Source organism: Sylvia atricapilla, chromosome 2, assembly GCF_009819655.1.
Source record: "Sylvia atricapilla isolate bSylAtr1 chromosome 2, bSylAtr1.pri, whole genome shotgun sequence".
Classification (NCBI taxonomy): Eukaryota; Metazoa; Chordata; class Aves; order Passeriformes; family Sylviidae; genus Sylvia; species Sylvia atricapilla.
The window spans coordinates 110167863-110187286 of record NC_089141.1 but is presented as its reverse complement, the minus strand read 5'-3'; the positions used below and the strand labels follow the sequence as shown (position 1 = coordinate 110187286).

Below are 19424 nucleotides of genomic sequence, written 5' to 3'. Positions count from 1 at the left end.
TGCTCCTTCTCATGCCTGAGATAAACCTGTGTGTCACTGCACTGCCACCACATCCAAACAAAAGGGAAATGATAATTGCAAATGGACTTCACACCTCACATCCAATTCTCAAACAAGGACTCATGGCTTAAGCTCCTATGCCACCAGCAGATTTTTGGACACCCTCAGAAAGCAGAAAAGGCAGTGACCCATTGCAGGCTAAACTGAGCTTTAAGAGCTGTCATTTATGTGCTCTGAGTTTGATCACCTCAGGAGTGAGAGGAGAAAGAAGGAAGAGCAGATTTATTAAATCTGCTGCATCAGTGGTCACTGCCAAGCAGGGAGAGGTGCTCTGGGTCTGAAATTGCAGCTGGTAAAGCCCATACATTGCTTTTCATCCAGCCCCTGCAGCTCTGGGCTTCCAAAACAAGCCCTGACAAAAGAGCACAGCACTCCCTATAATCAGCCAGGATGGAAATGATCAATAAACCATCATCTTATAATGGCAATGTTAACATTTCTTGAGAATGTCTTTCACCCTTAATCTGTTTGACATTTGCAGTTAGAAATAAAATGACGCAAAAAGGCACTGCTGTGTTTGTATTTTTATTTCACTTGTTTGCTTTGTGCAGACAAAAGGGACTGGTGGTGGTGATCCAGGGAAGTGCTGAGGTTTTTGGAGTGCTGGAACATCCCACAAGCCAATGCAGTGGCATATTAATATGTTACAGCATATTTAATTAAACACACTCACCTAGGCACAACAGAGAAGCATTTCTAGGCCCTTTATAAGCACCTTCACCTCCAGTATCAGCACATTTTAGTAGGGTTTTTTTTTTTTTGCAGTAATAATTGCAAAAGTGCTTACTGAAGCAAACCTGACATAAATGATTACTGGATAAACAATACTTTCTGGTGTTTTTTTCTAAAGTGTGGAGTGAGTCTTAATTATGCACTTCATAATCTTCCTACTTAGACAAGCCAAATTTAATTAACATCTTGTACTACTTTATCTGTCAATGCTTTCTTTAAAACCTAGAACTAAAGGCACAGCTAAAGCCCCTTCTTGTCTTGTTAATACATGGGATTAGTATATAAAATGTACTATTAGGTTTAAATATATCTCTTTACTGACTACTTTCAACTGCCACAAAAGCAAAGTTGAATATTCTTAACCATTTAATTATAGCTACAAACCATTATGTAAATGTTTACTGACTGTATAACAGCTACAAACATTGAACAAACCCTACACCAATGAGAAGAAAACCTGAAATCTTTCACATCTGCTATTTCAGAAAGGCAAAGACACCCCTGAGATTTCAGTCTCAGCACTCAGGTTGATGCCTGGGATATATTTATTCCATACTCACAGACTACAGTGGATATCACAGCACTTTTGGAGTAAGTGAGAGGTTCTGCCTGTAATTTTTTTGTTTATATATTCATCCAAATAGAACACAGGATTGCTAGAACTAGAAAAGAGAACTCCTCTTTTCATCAGCTTACTTTGATATTGCTTTGTGTAGAATTGGACTCAGAGTTTCCCCTGATCTGTCACACAGCAATGAAAAACACTTTTGAAAATAAAAGCCAGAAAACAATTGTAAAACATCTGAACTAAGCAAAAGACAACCACAGCATGCAAAATTAAAAGCCAATTTTTTTTCTTCAACTGATGGGATTTTAAGTTGATTTATTCCATGTAACACCATGGCAATGCTTTAAGAAAAATACATTGAGTTTCCAGAATAATGGAGAGACATTTTCATCTGTGAGGAGTAGTTTTAAAAATGTATATGTATGAATATATATAAAAATGTATGTGTAAACATTATTTATGATGACTCTAGAGTCCATCTTCAACTAACTTTGAAATGATACTAGAATTTATGGCAAACTTGTCTCACAATTGTCTTTCATTTTGTCCTGTCTTATACTCCCTATGGAAGGAGAAAAGGGAGTTCTTCTGACACGTCTGCCTGTGAAAATGCTGATTAAGGTTAACCAGCAGCTAAAAAACCTTACATGCAAAGAATAATTTAAAACCAAATCTACCAACTTCCCAAAACCCTTCTTTTCTGGGCTGGGAAATAGTAAAACTCCCCAAAAGGATAAGAAAAAAATGTAGTGTTAGTTAGTAACAGGTTTTTTGAGCTGAAGGGTGACAAGATACATACAGAGCTAATAAAAAAAGAACTTTTTTTTTTATTATGGGCATGAAAGACAAACACAGGGCAACATTTTGCACTAAAACATTTGAACAAATCAGGCTCCCTCATTCTCTGACAAGGCCACAAAGAAATGTCCTTTCTGGCATTTGCTCTAATATCAGAATACAGCAATTTTTTTAAAATCCAATTGCAAGTTCAGAGTAAGGGAAAAAAAAAAAAAGTTGGTTCTGTGGGATATCAGAAAATATCATCGCTGCACTGCATTCAAGCTATTGCAACATATGCTTAATATTTCTCACTTATGAACCACCTTGAGCAACCTCTTATCCAAGCCCCCCTCCATTTGTTAGCCTACAAAGCTGGCCCCTGTTGAATTCCTTGCCACCTCACAGGATTGTTCTATGTATATTTTACCAGCAGGGCTGTATTGGCAGCCAGTTTACAACACCATGGGTAATTCTTCTGCAAAGCAGGCAGATTCTGAAGTATAATAACAAGCAACCCAAGACACAAATTCAAAAGAAAGGTCCTCAAATCAAATTACATTAATACAATGTGAAATGATAAAGAATAGTTTATCGGGACCCATAGACACATATCCACCTGAAATTCAGAGTGTGTGTGTAGCAACATCTTCCCTCCTCCTCTCAAAGTCCTCTTTTATTTTTATCCCATTTACAGATTATGAAACAGTATGGATCTTCTTTTCAGGGTTGTTTTTTTGTTTTGTTTGCTTGGTTGGCTTGCTTTTTTATACACACGAAGGCACAAATCACTTTTTCTTTTGTAAGTTGAGATTCTCATACAATTCTTTCAACTGGGATGTCATCAAAACACCCCAACCACTCACCTTCAAGCCCAGTGTTTGGGAAACAGAGTAAATAACTGATCCCAAAGCATCAAGCCAGACTCAAATTATCAACAATCAACGATCTCAGATCATCAACAGCACAGACTGTTCAGCTTTCCTCCCACCATCCAACAGGAGAAGGCAAACACCTTCAGAGGGCAACTTGCTCCCCCTCACATGAGCAACCACCTGACAGCACCATCTCCTCCCAGTGACTGTGGGAAGGAGCCCAGTCAGTCAGCAAATGCTTGACATCCCCCTCTCTGACAGCTGAGGTTAGGCAAGATAAAACCTCTCCAAAGTGAGACTGAGCCTGATTTCATGACTATCACATCCAACCTGCCTAAATGTGTGCCTGGACGTGGTCAAGTTACTGGAGCTGACAGGGCTGCTGTTTGTCAGCTGAGCTGAGACAGCTGCCTGGGGTATGAATTGTTTTTGTATTTATGAAAAAAAAAAACCACCACAGTGGCTCAAACCACCTTCATGAAGAAATGAATCAGGTGTACAGGACCAGTGCCCACAGTTCAGCAGATGAGCCACTCTTTAAGCCACAGTAATTTGTTCAGTCAAGGCTATATATCCTCAGCTTGTGAGGTCTTGGGGAAAAAGGCAAAGACAATTGTTTATTTCATCTCTCCATCAGCTGAAAAGCACTTTTGTAGTGGCTGAACTGTGCAACAGGGCCTTGCCTTTAAAGCTGTATTGCAAGGTCACTTTACAGGCATTGCCTCTTACAAGCTGAAGTGTGTGGTGAGTCTGGCTGCTAAAGAGCCTAAAATTATTTAATTTTTGCTCTTAGCAGATCCATAACTCACTTTCGTCACTAAGGACATGTGACATTTTACACTTCATATTACAAGGGGAAAAAAATGAGTTCACATTTCCCACATCATCTCTGTCATAAAACTTGACCTCACACCTTCCTTACTTCACACCAAATTCATGACCCCTCCCAAGCTAGAAGAGGGCACCCCTGCTCACCTTTACAATATTATAGGGTTTAAGAGACTTCCCAAGAGACACAAAACCTGGATAAAGCTTTGTAGTCAACCGTAGTATACATGCGAGGAATGCTACTCGGAAAAGAGCTTCCAAAAATTATGTTTCCTTTCCAGGAAAGGAATAATGGGAGAGTGGGGAAAAACTGCTGTCATCACTTGAGCTGCACTGCAAGATAATGCATTTCATTTGAAAGGGGCAAAAAAAGTCAACATACACTTTAAATTTGTTACAGAGTCCAGGCTTCATGTCTCCCAGGAGATGCATCATCGTGTCCAGTAATTCCCGACTGGAACTGACCAGGAACTCACGGCCGCACGCCAGCGCAGCCACATCTGTGGGAAAGCACAAAGCATCACCAAAAATCATGTTTCAAACAAAACTTTATGCTAATTATCACTGAAAAGATAAGCCAGCTGTGAAGAATGACCTATGGCAGTGATATAAACTTCAGACTACATTCACCTATATAGCAAATACTGACCGACAAACCCTGGTCAAACTCCCTCAAAATCCTGCATTGGTAACCAAAGCATTTATTCAGAATGCCCAGTGTCCCAACAGCAACACAGTAAATTGTGAAACAAAAGGCTGTATTCATGCACAGGGAATGTGTGACTGAAACAAAGCTGATCATTACAGGTTCCACTTTAAAGGAACAGGACTGCAGAGTTTTACAACCACTCAATTCAATACACCCGGCACATCACACAATCAAAACTTATGAACATCTACCCTAAAGTTTCTTTCCTACCTCTCTGCAAGTGTAGCATTATTCAAGCACAAATGAAAAGACAAAATTATTTTTAAGGGATACTGTTCCAAAGCCGATTTTCCTTTATTATCTTCCCTTATACCTTCCCCCTACTCTATATAACGGCAATGCATCACATAATAATTTTATTATTTTATTTATCTTTATTGACATCCCAATAGCTAAAAATCCCACATTCAGAAAAGCTGTTCATTCAAGATTTACTTATTTATACCAATATCCACTGTTTAGTCTATCTTGCATCATGTCTTTAATGTAATTTTGACAGTTACAGTTTCACAGAAATTCAGGTAATGTATCAGCCTTATGTCCCACAGCCTCCCAAACCAAGCACAGTCATTCTACAACAGATATGTGGCTTTTTACTTATTTTCTGGCCCTAAAAAAAATACTTAATATGGAAGTCAGGTTTATAACCTTCTGCTTTTCTTATACAGTGAAAGTGAGGTGTATCTGACAGTAACAAAATTTTTAAGCACTTTCAAAATCCTTAGTCCACGCCTTAAGCTGGGGCTGATCTACTTGCAGCATTGGCAATTTGTCATCTTGTAGATGTTGGCATCACTGGTGATTCACAAAATGAACTGCTCAACATGTACAAGACTGGCACAATGGTCCTTGTCTCATTCTACACTGAGGGATGCAATAGGGAATTTCAGAACTCAATGGCTCTTACCTGTCTAATCCTTAATGATGTCACAGGCAGCACAGAAGTGCCTGTAACAGAAGTGTCAGTAACAAAATCTGCTAGAACTTCAGAAAACCAGAAAGTCACCCAAGATATCACCACTGACAACTTAATTTGAAAGGCTGTATTTTCTGCAGCTTCTGTGAGGCAACACACATTCCCAGTAGGTGTGGAACGCTATTCTGAGATACAACATTAACTTACTTGTTACAATCCCTGCCAAAGCCAATACAAACTGATTTTCCTCAGAATCCAAATCCTGCTGTTTCATGTCTTCACTTAATGACTTTACAAAGCTCTCCATGGTCTGGGCAGTGATTGTGAAAAATTTTACTGCTTTACTCTGCAAATATGGAGGAGGACAAAGATTACACACACTACAGCAACTGTATTTACTAGATGCTAAAGTAAAACTGGTCAATATTCCAAATTATTAAAACATCCAGTTACTTCAAATAAACAACTGAAAATACCAGGTATTCACTGAGTGACATGCTTGATCCCCTAATATTTGAAACCATTACCTTAGAAAAAAACAGGAAACTACTCAATGCTACATTTATTCATAAAACTGAACTACTTCGTATCTAAGCACACAAGAACATATAATCAATCAGCAGAATTAAAGCTTATTATCAGAAGTGAGAATACTATCTGCTTTGTAATAGTTGCATCGGGTGTTTCACATTTACCTGGCTTACTACAGTAGCTTTGTCAAAATCAGCTGAAGATTGGAAATTTAATATGAAATTCCTAAAAAACCAATGAAGTCCCCAGAAAAAAACCCCAAAACAATAGAATTCAAATGGATCCTAATAGGACTCATTAATTGCTCAATACAGCATGGAGAGTAACAGGCTATGCAGAAAAGGAAATGGAGGTCTCAGGTTGAACAGAAGTCAACCATGTCACATGAGAAAAACCAATCACCACAGCAGAGCAGACAAACAGGAGCACAGGCGGTAACTAAGGGACAGTCTTTCCCCCTGAGCTGTAATCCTGCTCCATTTGGAGGAATCTCAGAGGAGGGAGCACTACCTGGCACAAAGCTCAGGGCAGGACAAAGAGCCTGGCCTGAGGTGCAGAGTCCACAAAAAAGGATGGAGAGACCTGTTTCTGTTTATTGGTAATTCTGACTAGTAAAACATTGCTGGAACTCTGTTTCACACTGAGGATGAAGGCTTTCATAACCAAAATAGTGTAGCAGAGAGCCCATAATGCTGGGTTTCCCAGTGTCTTTAATAATATTTCCAATTGTTTCACAAAGCAGCTGAAACTTTTAGTCATCCTCAGCAGTGACTCAGTGGGAGAGTTCAAGAAATGGCTGAACTTTTATTCATTTTGTAAAGTGACTGAAAAATCTTATTATTTTTGCAAAAATTACTGCTTTCACAGTATGTGCAAAGTTAGTGGTAACAGTGATTTATTGCTCCATTGCTGCACATTCACCACATTAAAGATGTACTGTGCCTGTGAAGTGACTTCAGCAAGAGGGGACAAAAAGAAGGCTCAGTCAACACAGTATCTTCACAAATGATGCTGTGGCCCCAAAACAACAGGAATGAAGGGAGCAATAGAAAAAGAATAGGAAGAGAAGTGCAATTCTGCATGTGCTGGATGTAGTTTTTATATGGACACCACTCCTCAAATGCAGCAATTTTAACACAAGCACTGACTGTAGCTCAAGAAGCAAGAGGGTGTTAGAGAAAATGAAGAGCCCAACAAGTGGTTATGAAAATACATATTCACATGGGAACATGAGGGCACCAAGCACCCTGAGCAGTTGGTATGTTGCACAGAAAACAAGAGAAATCTTCTATCTGTCAACCTCTTGAGGTTTCACTGGTGTCCTCTCTGCTGATCACCCTTTGCAGACAGCCATTGCTTAACTAGTGCTGAGCTCCAGCAGAGATCCATCAGGTTTATAAATAGCAAACATTGCACACTCTGCACAGTCCCTTATTAACTTGACGGCATTTTCATGGGACTGAAGAATGTCTCACCCACACACATGGAGATAAGGACAGTTCTGAAAGCAGCCACTGAGGTGCTTGAGCTCAGATAGTGCAGTGAACCCTCTGCTGTCTGTGGAACTCCTGTGTGAAGGCTCCAGGTAACAATGAAAAATTGCTGCCACAGACTATAAAGTCATTTGTCACCATATCAGACAACTGAAGTAGAAAAACACCTTGTAGGATCCAAAACTTCTCAAGTTGAAGCAAGCCTTGATGCTGTTCTGAAATCAAACCTCCAGGTTGCATTTCCATGTGAGAAGCCTGTCATATCTGCTGAAGCTTTTTGAAGAACATCCAAAACAATCTCATGGGAATTAATTTACTTCTCTTTTTGGTACATGCAGGTAGGAAACCCTGAAAACCCTCTCATGGTGCTTCTCTGGATGTCTCTTCATATTCTCTCTAGGAACATGGGTAAAACAGCAGGCATCTCTCCCCCACTGCCTTGAGAACTACCTGTGTCACACTCCAAATCTGCTGCTTAAGTTCTGTTTTCCCCAACCCTTATGGACACAAAACATATGTTGGTCACTAACACCATTTCAGTCCATTTGCATTACAGGACTAGAAGAAAGATCTACTTCTGAATTGCTTCAAAGACTGCAAAAAGCTTGGCCATTGTTCTGTAAAGTGTGACATGATTCTGAATTGATGCCACCTCCCCCATGTGCTTAAATATCAGCAACAGTTTCAAAGCACCCTTGATGTTCTCCTACATTTCTGTAGCTCACAGCACCTTCTCAGGGGACGAGGGAAGAAGCTACAAGCTGTACAACTTGTCCTAAAATAACCCAAACCAATTATGTTGTATGACAAATCTCCATCATCTTTTAATGACCTGACTCACTGCCAGTTGCAATCTGTGGTTGACACAATGCCACACAATCCATTTATGCTTTTCCTAGGAGTCTTGTTGCAAGCCCAGGCACGTTTCTTACAGTGTTATGTGCACCATCCCAAGAAAATGATGCCCCCAAATGCTGCTCTGATCTTCACCAGAAGTACAGCAGTTCAACAGGCTTTAATGATTGCTGGAAATCACTAGAAGTATTTTGCATTTCAAACCAGCCTAACCCCCAAAGTATTGCATTTTCACAGTTGGGTTTTTTACCTTCAAACAAATCTTCAGGCAACAGTTATGTTTTTAACTAATTCAACTGAATATTAATACTTAAGACTGCTTTCAACAACCAGCCTTGTTCTAAAAATTTTTACTTGTTTATAGTATTTTACAGATGTTCTTCTTAGTAACTGCTGGTGCTTGGATTTGGAATCATCAGAAGTTATCATTGATAAGGCATCACTGTACAGCTTTCTAATATCTAATATTAAGTTGTAATTGTATTTTGGAACACCCAATTAGAACAACTCTTACAAACACACTGGTTTCTCACTTACTATAATGAGCTAATCCTATTCACTCAGCTGTTCATCATGCTGCTGAAAAATCAAGCCAAAAGAAACTGTGGCATCAGTTCACTCAGATTAAAAACAGTAATTCCTTCTCATGATGGCTGTGTCAAAAATGAAAATCATATTTTTTATCAGGCCTGTTGCCCTAGTCCCTCCTAATTCCATCAGCTGCACTTGGCAGTGAAATTGTGATAGTTGCAATATTACCATTGTCATTAGCTGTTGTTGTTTTGGTTTTGTGGTTTGTTATTGTTGTTTTTTCAAATAGTCTACTTGCCCATGTTTAACATTGATGATTTAATATGATCCACGAGCAGTGAGGGTCTCTAAATTTCCAAAAGTGATTCACATATTAAGGCAGCGGAAAGATATAAAGAGTTGAGAATCAATGGATCTGTCTTTTCTCCATGGAAATAGCTCCTCCAAGCTCTCCACAGGCATGGAAACTGCTGCATGTGCCCAGGAACTATTCTCTCCTTCTGTTAGCTCGTGAAGCTATTTACATTATGCTAACTGTAGCCTTGCTTCCAGTTTAGCTGTGTGTGGTGGAAAACAGATAACCCTCATTTGGTAACAAAAGAAGTAATTACTGCATTTTATTCATAACACTTCACAGTTCCAACCCTTCCTAAACGAGAATGGATGATTCCCAAAGAACATGCAAACCAGAAAACGTTTTTTGCTGTCCAGACAATTTCTGAAGTACATCCTACAAATGTGTTCCACAGCCAGGCCCTTATTTTAGAGGCCCTTGTTTTAAAGGCCTGGGGCATTCCCAGGGGTCAGTATTCACCTGCCATACTTACTGCTCCCAGGATGGATTTCACAGCCTCCTCATTGCTGGATACCCCCCAGAGCAGGGTGCACACTGCTGCTCCCATCTCTGTGCAATACTCTGCCTGCTGCAGGAGCTGCTGCTTGGCCTCGTTCAGCTGCTGCCGCAGGTCCAGTTTCTCCTGGAACAGTGCAAGGAAATTTTGGTTGCACTTCACGTCTCTCACACCAAGTTTCTAGGCTAAGGGACAGAACAAGAAACACAACCATGGCCATCTCTGAAATGGAGGGTGACCCAGAGCAGCTGCAGACACGTTCCTTCTCTCCTGAGCTGTCTCTAAGTAGTGCAGGCTGACAGGAACCAGAAACTGCACACAAGGTCAAGCCAAGTGACCCACCGAGACTAAGAGGCACCTAGAAAAGCCTGACAGGAGACATCTCCCCCTGAGCAAACAGCTCCATGTCTCTTCAAGAGAGAGGGGATTGCAGCATCAGGGGCCAGCCTTCCCTGACACCTTCCAAAAGATACAAAGGAGGGGAGGGTTGTTTTGTTTTTCAAAACAGGCTTCTGCTCTAGCTAACATGGAACAGTTGCTGGATATCTAGGATAAATACTGTTGTCTCTTCCAACTCTTTTTTGTTGATATAATCCTGAGCAGCAGTGGCAAAGCAAGACAAGAGTCCCAAAAAACACACCTAAGGTTTGAAGTTTGGAGGACCTTCCACTGCACAAAAGCCGAGGCATCCTTGTGCACCCACGAGGTTCTGCGCAACCTGATCTAGTGAAAGCTGTCCACAGCAGTGGGGTTGGAATGAGGTAACAACTCCAAAATCCCTTTCAACCCAAACTATTCTGTGCCACAATGATTCTATGATCACTTAAGTGAGCTGCTAAGTGGTTCTTGCCACAAAGCATAAAGAGAGAACAGATCAACCCTACAGAACCAGAGCACAACTTCCATTTGGCAGTACTTTTTTTTTCCAATCACATGGGAAGCCTGCAGGAAAAATATCACGGAACTGGGCAGGATTCTAGGTTTCACTGGCTTCCTATCAGCTGCCACAGGAGTTGCAAAGCTGCTGCACTTCTCAGTTTAGAGGCAGTACAGACAGTGAGATAAAGACAGGGATTCTGCAGTCTGTGTCTCAGGGTGGGTGGGGGCTCCCAGCTAACTCCAGGTAGGGTGGTATTAGTACTGCAGGAGAAGACCAAGGCCACTCCAGAAAAACGATGCTAATTCAAGTATTAAAATAGAATCACAGATTGCACAATGTCAAAAAACAGAAGGATCTTACTCTGCCCATTTTACAGACATGGTATTTTCATATTCTCTGCAGAAAACTCCTCAGCTCAGCCTTCCCAGCGTGTTTGGCTGTCAGGATGAAGCATGGGGAAACCAGAAGGAATCTTTTCTATGTCAATTTTGAAAGCAACTAAACTGAACAAGACTTTCAACCATATATTGTCATTAAGACTTTAAGTATCTTGTTGGTTTTGGGGTTCACTTCAATTGCTTCGTGCCGAGGGTTTGTAAATAATAGAAATGTAAACTCATCTGAAAATTTACATAATATGGTGTCAACCAGTACAGAGCTGTGTGTGCTCTGTCACAAACTACCTACTGAGCCTCCTGATCACACACACCAGCCTGATTTGCACTGCTGCTGATGGAACATGCAGGTGAGGACTTTGTAAAGTTAAAGTTCAATTTCTCAAGTAGTCTCCTGTCTCTATATACTCTCTGGAGTCTCTCTTGGTTATATATGCAAAAGACTGACACTTGCTGCTGATTCCATACGCAGAATCTCCCAGGAAAAGTCTCTTATTTCTTAATACTTTGATCGTTTTTAAGCAAATTAGCCAAATTCCATCTTTTACATGACTCATTGTCAGGTCTATCAGCTTTTCTGCCACCGTGTGCCTCCACAAAATGTCCTCAGGCATCTTCCTGCCTAATCCCTATATCCTCCCTGCCTTTTCCACACTGTCCTGGTCTTAGGGAAATGCATCTTTAATACATTTTATTTGCATTTGGATGCTAACACCGAGTAAGACATAAAACCCAGTAATACCAAATCTAGATCCCTCAACAAGCCTGCAAAGCCAGCAGAAAAAAAAGGGCAGATTTTTTAATAGATCAAAAGCAACATCAGAACAAAGACATGAGGCAAGGAAAACAAAATAGTACATGCAAGAGCCAGGAAAATAAACGGAGCTTGCAAAAGCAAATAACCTGGCTGGAAGCAACACTCCTAAGAGCTCACATCACTCAGCAATCCCTGTGCTATGCAACACCACCATCTTCAGGAAAAGGTCAAGGCACAAGAGCACAGCAGTGCCCAAGTATGGAACTGCAAGGAGACAGACAAAGGAGACATTAGCCAAGAATAACATGTGCACTTCAAGTTTTGCTCGGGTTCAGAAAGCACAGGAATTCCCTCATCAGGGATACAGCTCTGCAGAGAGAATTTGGAATGCATAATGTTGATTTATGACGGCCTCAGAAAAGGACACTGCTCAACCAGAAATGCATTTATTCCATCTTTGTTTCAGTGAATAATTGTATTCTCCTTTAGCAGATAAATATGTAGAAAATAATTCAGAAACTCTACACAAGGATGCCAAGAGCAGAACAGCAACCAAATGAAAAACACCAGAAAAGTGATTAACAGGAACAGAATTCACCCATATACACACACCATCTTGTGGTACCCTGAAGAGCTGAAGGACTTCACAACATCATGAGCACCAGCCACTGAAGTACACCTTGCTGGCATTTCCCAGAACCCAGCCACACAACTGCCACACACTGCACAACAGCAAAGACACAAAGACAAGAGCTTTGAGCAGAAACACCAAAACAACTGCTCCTAGTAAACTATCCATGCTTCAAGTAAAACTCATCCAAAAGAAACCACAAACCCGAACCACCTGCCCTTTACTTTGTAGTATTAACAAGAATCATGGGTGGGACTCAAGTCATAAATATCTAAAGCAACAGCATTCCATTCTACAGGGATTTTATCCTGCAACTGAAGACCTTTGTGCAAAGCAAAATGAACTCTGTACCTACTGCTGAACTGCAACATCTATCCCAGAAGATATTTACTTGAAATAAGGAATATCCAGATTGACAACTATTCCATCAAGCTTCATTCCAGAGTGTCTCATCTACACAGAAGTGCACTGAAAGTGCATTTCTGAGCTCTTTGTTATTCCTTTCCAAAAATGAAGTAAGTTTTGTGGTTCATCTGTCTTTGTGCAATCCCAAGGCTGGCAAATGCCAGCTGTACAACCCCAACTGCTGACTGCTGATGATGGCTCCAAGGAAATGAACTTTTGCAGCAAATAATCACACTGATTCTCACAGAGACTCATTTGAACCCAAATGGCTTCACAGCCTGAGAAGCCAGTGTCTTTGCTATCCTTAATTGTTAAGAATCTCCCCTCTCATAATTACTAAATACAATATTGACAGAGCAAGAGGAGCCCTGAAATTGCTCTTTGATTCTCTGCTGTGCATGGCAATTGGATCAATAGGTGCTGTGAGAAAGACTATTAACACTAAACAAAGGTACACAGCTCACAGCAAACCCAGAGAGGCTGCTTTCATTCTGTACACTGCACTGCTTAAACTATCTTCTACTGCCCTCTTTGCAAATATGTTACAGCAACATTAAAGTCACCAGAACCGATTCTGTGAAGGACTTTTTGATTCCAGCTATGCCACAATCTTCACAAATGCCCATGATTTTTGTAAAATTTTGTAAAAAACATACCCATGTTTTACTTCAACATGTTAATATGGATATGGGTGACTATTTGGATAGAAATCCCAAATTGTTTTTGAGACTGAGGATTCATTTTGTGGCATGAAAACGAAAGTTTTATCATTACTGCTTTCGTTATTAAAACTCAAACACACAGATATCAATATCCTGGCAGCAAATCTACCTTCTTCTCTCTCATGCAATCTGCCTGGGCCGTTTCCAGCCGGGCTCTGAAGTGTTCACAATCCATTCTCAGCTGCTCTATTTCCTCCTCCTTTTTCTCCAGGTCTGTGACAGGATAAAGCAGACAAAAGAAAGAAGGAACACGTTAAGGTCATCGGGCCTGCATTAAAGCAAAGAGAATCCACCAAGAGCATCTTCACCGAGGTGCCTCAGCCGTTTGCTTGTGCGAGATCACCTCCCTGTGGCTAAACGGGAATCTCACAATCTGCTGTGTGGCAACAGCTCTGAGAAGGCAAAACGACACATCTGATTTAAAAGAATCACATCTAGCTCTTAAATACTGAGGGTTGAGAAGATTTTTTAAAAATTTACTCTGTTTTCTACTTTGTTTTCATGTTGGTTTCCATGAAAACTCCGTGAGTGAAATTTCACCCAAGTCAGTGACTATATTAAAAACATGAGAAAAATACCAACAGCAGTCAAAAGTGTTTCAATCTACAACTCACATGGAGAGCAAGAATGAAAAGTAACTATTCCAAATATTTTAAAATAGTATTTATAAGGAACAGCAACTATTCCAAATATTTTAATATTTATAAAGTAGTATAAGCAACCTGGGCTAGTGAAAGTTGCCCCTGACCATGGCAAAGGAGTTAGAACTAGATCATCTTTAAGATCCCTTCCAACCCAACACATTCTGTGATTCTATGATTATAAACGATTTAAAAATTATGTCAGCTACAAGCAAATTTTATGATTCCCTTATAAAATTAATTTCTGATGTTACTGAATTTCTGATGTTATCAAAAATTCACTCTAATTTAGGCACTTTATTTTAGTGAACAGAAATCAAGTTAAAAGTGTTCCATTTCACCAGCATGATGCCTGTTTTAAAAAAATCTCTTTGAAGGACAGTTGGAACAAAAGCTGTGTATTGTATTTTACTTTAAAACCACCACAGTCTTGGATGCTTAGTATTTATACTGAAAAAAGGAAATATGTTTAAGTAGTTCCAAAAAGTAAAATCCAAACAGCATCTGCTGTAACCTTGGTTAGTTAAAAAAAAAAACAAATTACACCTCACTTCAAACACCATACCCTTGAACATGACAGTTTGAGCTATGGCTTAACACACTTGAAATATTTCCCCCAACATGTGACAGTATTTTTTAATGTAATTACCAAAAATCATACCAAATTCTATCATAAAAAGACAACATGATTAAAAATTATCCAAATATGTTCTTATTAAACAAAGGACTTGGCTTCTGGCATTCTATTTAGTAATTCTACATAATATGAAAAGAAATATCTTCCTGTTTTGGTCCTAATTGACAAATTTATCATCTTAAATATACACACATTGCTTTGAGTAGCCTGCATAAAAGGAGAAAAGCTGTCTGTGGCTGATTTATCTGAAGAGATAAAACATACTTCCACTCTGCCCTTATGTGATTCCAAGCCAGCAACACTTTTTAGCAAAAAGCAAAGAGGCAAGGCAAGGGCCCACTGCTGAGAAACATCTCTGTGCCAGGACATGCTCTATGAGCAACTCACTTCATTTCAACCTGCAGTCCAAAGGAAAAAAATGAAGAGAGAAATGGATTAACTGAGTTTTTGAGGATAACTCTGGTCAGGGGGAGAAACTTCCCTTCTGTCAAGTGAAGAAAATTCAGTCTCATGCACTTCTTACTCTGTGGGTGTGAGTCCTAGATGTCTTGAGCAGGAGGAGAACACACTCTGCTTACTTACCTGTTCAGTCTTGCCAGGTAAATCCATCCAGTGAAAATCTGTCCCTGCAAGGAAACAAGCTCTCCAGAAAGAGAACAATCACTGCCAGCCTTTGAGAGGATGGATTCAACCTGAATCCAGCCAGCAGACACACAAAGATGCCACATTCTTCACCAGCAAACTCCAAAGGTCCTGGAACCAAACCTGAGCCAGGAACATGATACTGACTACTGAGTATTAACACAATGCAACCCGGACTTTTAGAAGGGCTTCAGACAAAAGAAGGATGTGTCAACATCCTCAAAGGTATCACAATGTTTTATGCAGAAGGGAAAAAAAAAGGACAATAGTGGAAGCTGCTGAAAAGAGACTTACTTCTAGCTGTTCCTCATTTGTGGAAACTTCCCTGCTATGCCCAGTCAGCCCTCCCAGCTGTGCCTTTGCTATGAAGAGAATGAAGCAGCTTTCACTACCAACTTCAGTGAGCAAAAAAGAAAAAAAAATAGAAATGGCATCTTCACACAAAGAAGAAATAGGTAACTTCACCAGTGCAGGGGTAAATCAGAGTCTGGTAAGAAGGGGCACTTGCTCCCAAGACAGAGACTCAAAAGCAGAACAAGACATTGGGCACAGGAAAGAAGGCTCTCATTTCAGATGTGAGGTAGACTCATTCTCATCCACAGAAAGTTACAGGTCATACCAGGAGATTTTCTGGACCAGAGATCTAATCTCAAAGTTCTGGGAGGTGGAGAAGAGTACAACACGGATGAATGCCAGCAAGTGATGGAATTCCAGTTCTACTAGATGCATGTTAAATGGTGTTAATACTTCCCAAGTGGAGTGAGTTCCATTAAACATATCCATAACAACACAGAGAAATTGCTGGAGCTGTATTTTTAAGACTCCTGGAGCCAAGCACTCTTCCTGAGAAGGGTAATAAGAACAAAACAGAACCCTCTTTTTGAAAAGAACAGTTGTCCTGGCAAAAATCTTACTGACAGCAGCCTGGAAAGCAGATGTTGGCTGCACTGAGTATTGGCAGCTCAGATGTCAGACATCACCCCAGGAAAGCCACAGGAGATGGGTGTTCTACTGACCTACACACACCAGTGAAACCTGCAAAGATCTCAAGGCTTCTCAAAGCTGTTCAAGACTCCATCACAACTGAATGTGCCAGGGGTGTTGAAAGCCCCTGACTGTAATCTGCACTTCTTGAGGAGCAGGAGACTCTGCTGCTCTAGCACACTCCAACAGCACCCAGCAAACTGCAGCAGCTGATGGAAATCTGGAGATGTACAAATCACACATTAGGCTTCTATAAGAACAACATGGAAAAAAAATCTCTAGGAGCTGTCAGGACTGCTGTGAGCTCCAGAGGCCACATGCAGAGGCTGTATGTAGCAAACAGCACCATTCTGAGAGTGAGGGCTGCTTGTGTCCCTGTGATACCCAACCTTTAGTGATTTGTATGCGCCAAAGCATCCTTATTTCAGTCTACCTTATGCAGAGGTAGGAGAAGACTGGAGCAGCAAAAATCACCACTTGACTTGTCCAGCTGTAGGGGCACAGAGCCTGAATAAATATTTAAATGACCTCATCACCTGCAAGAGAAATCTCCACTGTGGAGAAGGATTCAAGAGAATTCAAAATCTGACTCAGCTTCAGGTCCTGCCCTAGAGGACCCAGAAAATGCTGGGCAGCCAGCAGAACACTTCAAGGAGTCCTAAACTCCCCATGTTGATGCCATGAGCCTGCTCTGGATGGCCCCAGCAGTGTCTCCTTGATGCCTGGCACAAGGAATGTAAGAAGGATCAGTGAGAGGAATCTCAAGACAACTAGGTAAAAACTAACTGAGGAACTTGAACACTTAATCCAACTGCAAACAGTCCCTGATGCCTTACAACAGCATGAGGAGAACACTTCCAGACTACCCACTGCTTGTGACATGGAAGAATCTTCCCAAGGAGTGGATCACTGAGGCAGCTGGAAGCTCTGCCCCAATACATTACGTTGTCATACACAGGCCTTGAGGCCTTACCTTGCTCTTAGCTGGCTGTTGCAAATTAATTTCTCATTTATCACTTGATATTCTAGAACAGACACACTCTCTGCAGTCTGTCTCAGTGCTTGTTCCATGTCTTTTCAGGCCAACCCAAACCCAGGTGAATTGTACAGCTGCAGGTGAGCTGCAGGCTAGGGATGGAGCTGACTCCTGTGTGGCCCTGGTGGCATGTTGGGAGTGGGGTAATCTTTGAAAAAAATAATGCACAGAGTAGCCCAACATTGAAAAACTGGACTTTGGGGACAGCAGCAAAAGGACTTTTATTATAGAATCTTTTTTTTTTTTTTTTTTTTTTTTTTAGTAAAGCATACAAGCTAAAAAATAAGACAGGCCAAATACAGGATTAACTCACTCCAATTTTTACCCACTGCTATCTACCATCATTTTGTTGGGTTCTTTTCTTTTGTGCCAAGTGACCTTTTGAAAAACAAATTGCTTTTGCCTTTTCTCAAAGGGAAAACTATTTTTTTCCTCATACAGCTTCCCTTACTGCCTAAACTATGCATCTTTTTATCCACACTAAAATTTTTTTAAAGATTAATTTGACATGTCTGATTATTCTTAAGGCAGCCTGTAATTTTCTTCACTACAAACACATTAATTTACTGAAGCAGTCACTGAACAGCACAGTTGAATTTGGAATAGCTCCACAAACTCTACAACTATTTCTGGGGCACAACAGTTTGTTCTAAGCAGTTCTGGCAGACACTGCAAGAGCTTGTAAGATGGTGCTACTCACTTGATTCAATAACATCCAGCTTCTGGAATGTCCCCAAGATATCTCCATTTACTATTTTGGGTAAGAAATCCCGCAGTTGCATAACTTCAGTTGTCAGCCTTTCCAAATCCCTCCTTCTAACTTTTACAAATTCCTCTTTGGCCTCAGCTTTCTGAAATAAAACAACAAAGCAAGACAAAAACAAACAAACCAACAACCAATCAAAGACACTGCTGCAGTCCTGTAGTGCTTTTCTGCTTCAATTTCTTTCCTTGGACAAAAAATATCATTTCAGATTTAATTTCAATTTTGTAACTTTTTAAAGAGACCTATGCAGCAAACAAACCCAAAAGGCTGTTTGAGGTTGACCCTTTGACTGTAATCTTAATTTCTGCCACTGTGGCCTAAACAGTATTACCTTTCTGCATGTGTTTCTCCACCCAAAATGTGTGCAATGCATCTGAGAATGCTGCAAAAATTAACACTCACATTTTAAGCTGTGAGCCGCATACACCAAGCTGTTGTTTCATGACTGTCGTAAAGGATACGATTACTCAGCTTTTTAATTAATTCAAACATTTGCAAGATCCTCAGTCCTAAATTACAACAACTCTTTTGGAGGAAATTGCACAGTTTTAAAACCAATTTATCTTTTGGGAAGAGCAGGAATTATTTGCAGCCATCTGCAACCAAATCTCACGTAAATAATTTAATCCTGAGGTAAGAGAAATGTTTGCTAGCTTCCTCTCCTGCCAAACTATAGCTACAGAATAATTTTCCTTCAATATTCCAGCAAAATGTGTGTTAATTTTAAAACTACAAAGCCATTTCTGTTAAAAAAAAAACTCGAAATCCAATTTCTGATGCACACACACGTGCAGTCTGCTGGATGTTAAAAAGGCTGATACACACACTCCCCAACAAAAAAGAAAGTTTTAACATGTTTTGACTAAAACATCAATCACTTCATAAGCTTTCAGAAAGCAAAATTATATCTTAGTAGTGCTATGCACTGCACTGAGAACAGTGCTGACAAAAGGAGATTTTTTTATGTATCACATCTTATTCCAGAGGGTAGAGGCTAACAACCCAAAATCTCATCTCCTACAGGTCCAAAATGTGCCATTCCCAGAGTCCTCTCAAGAGCAGACACACAAGACAATGGAAGTCATCCTCTCCAACCATTCCCTATAATTCTTTCTGCCTCCCCTCAGATTGAACATTTCCTTTCACTTTTGCTTCCTATTCTATTTCTTTCCCAGCTGTCTTTCAAATCCCAAGAGTTTTGG

General features: G+C 40.4%; 1 protein-coding gene across 2 annotated transcripts in view; it reads right to left on the bottom strand.

The window, feature by feature from the left end:
• HSF2BP (heat shock transcription factor 2 binding protein) overlaps positions 1–18521 on the bottom strand; it is a 28919-nt gene extending 10398 nt beyond the window's left edge. For both annotated transcript variants that reach the window (XM_066314110.1, XM_066314111.1), the window contains exons 1-5: positions 18157–18521; positions 13626–13729; positions 9703–9852; positions 5673–5811; positions 4223–4340 (exon numbers count right to left, since the gene is read on the bottom strand). In XM_066314110.1, the coding sequence (XP_066170207.1) occupies positions 4223–4340; positions 5673–5811; positions 9703–9852; positions 13626–13729; positions 18157–18238 (593 nt within the window). In that variant the 5' untranslated portion in view covers positions 18239–18521. The remainder of the gene's footprint in view (positions 1–4222; positions 4341–5672; positions 5812–9702; positions 9853–13625; positions 13730–18156) is intronic.
• Between the last annotated feature and the right edge of the window lie 903 nt (positions 18522–19424).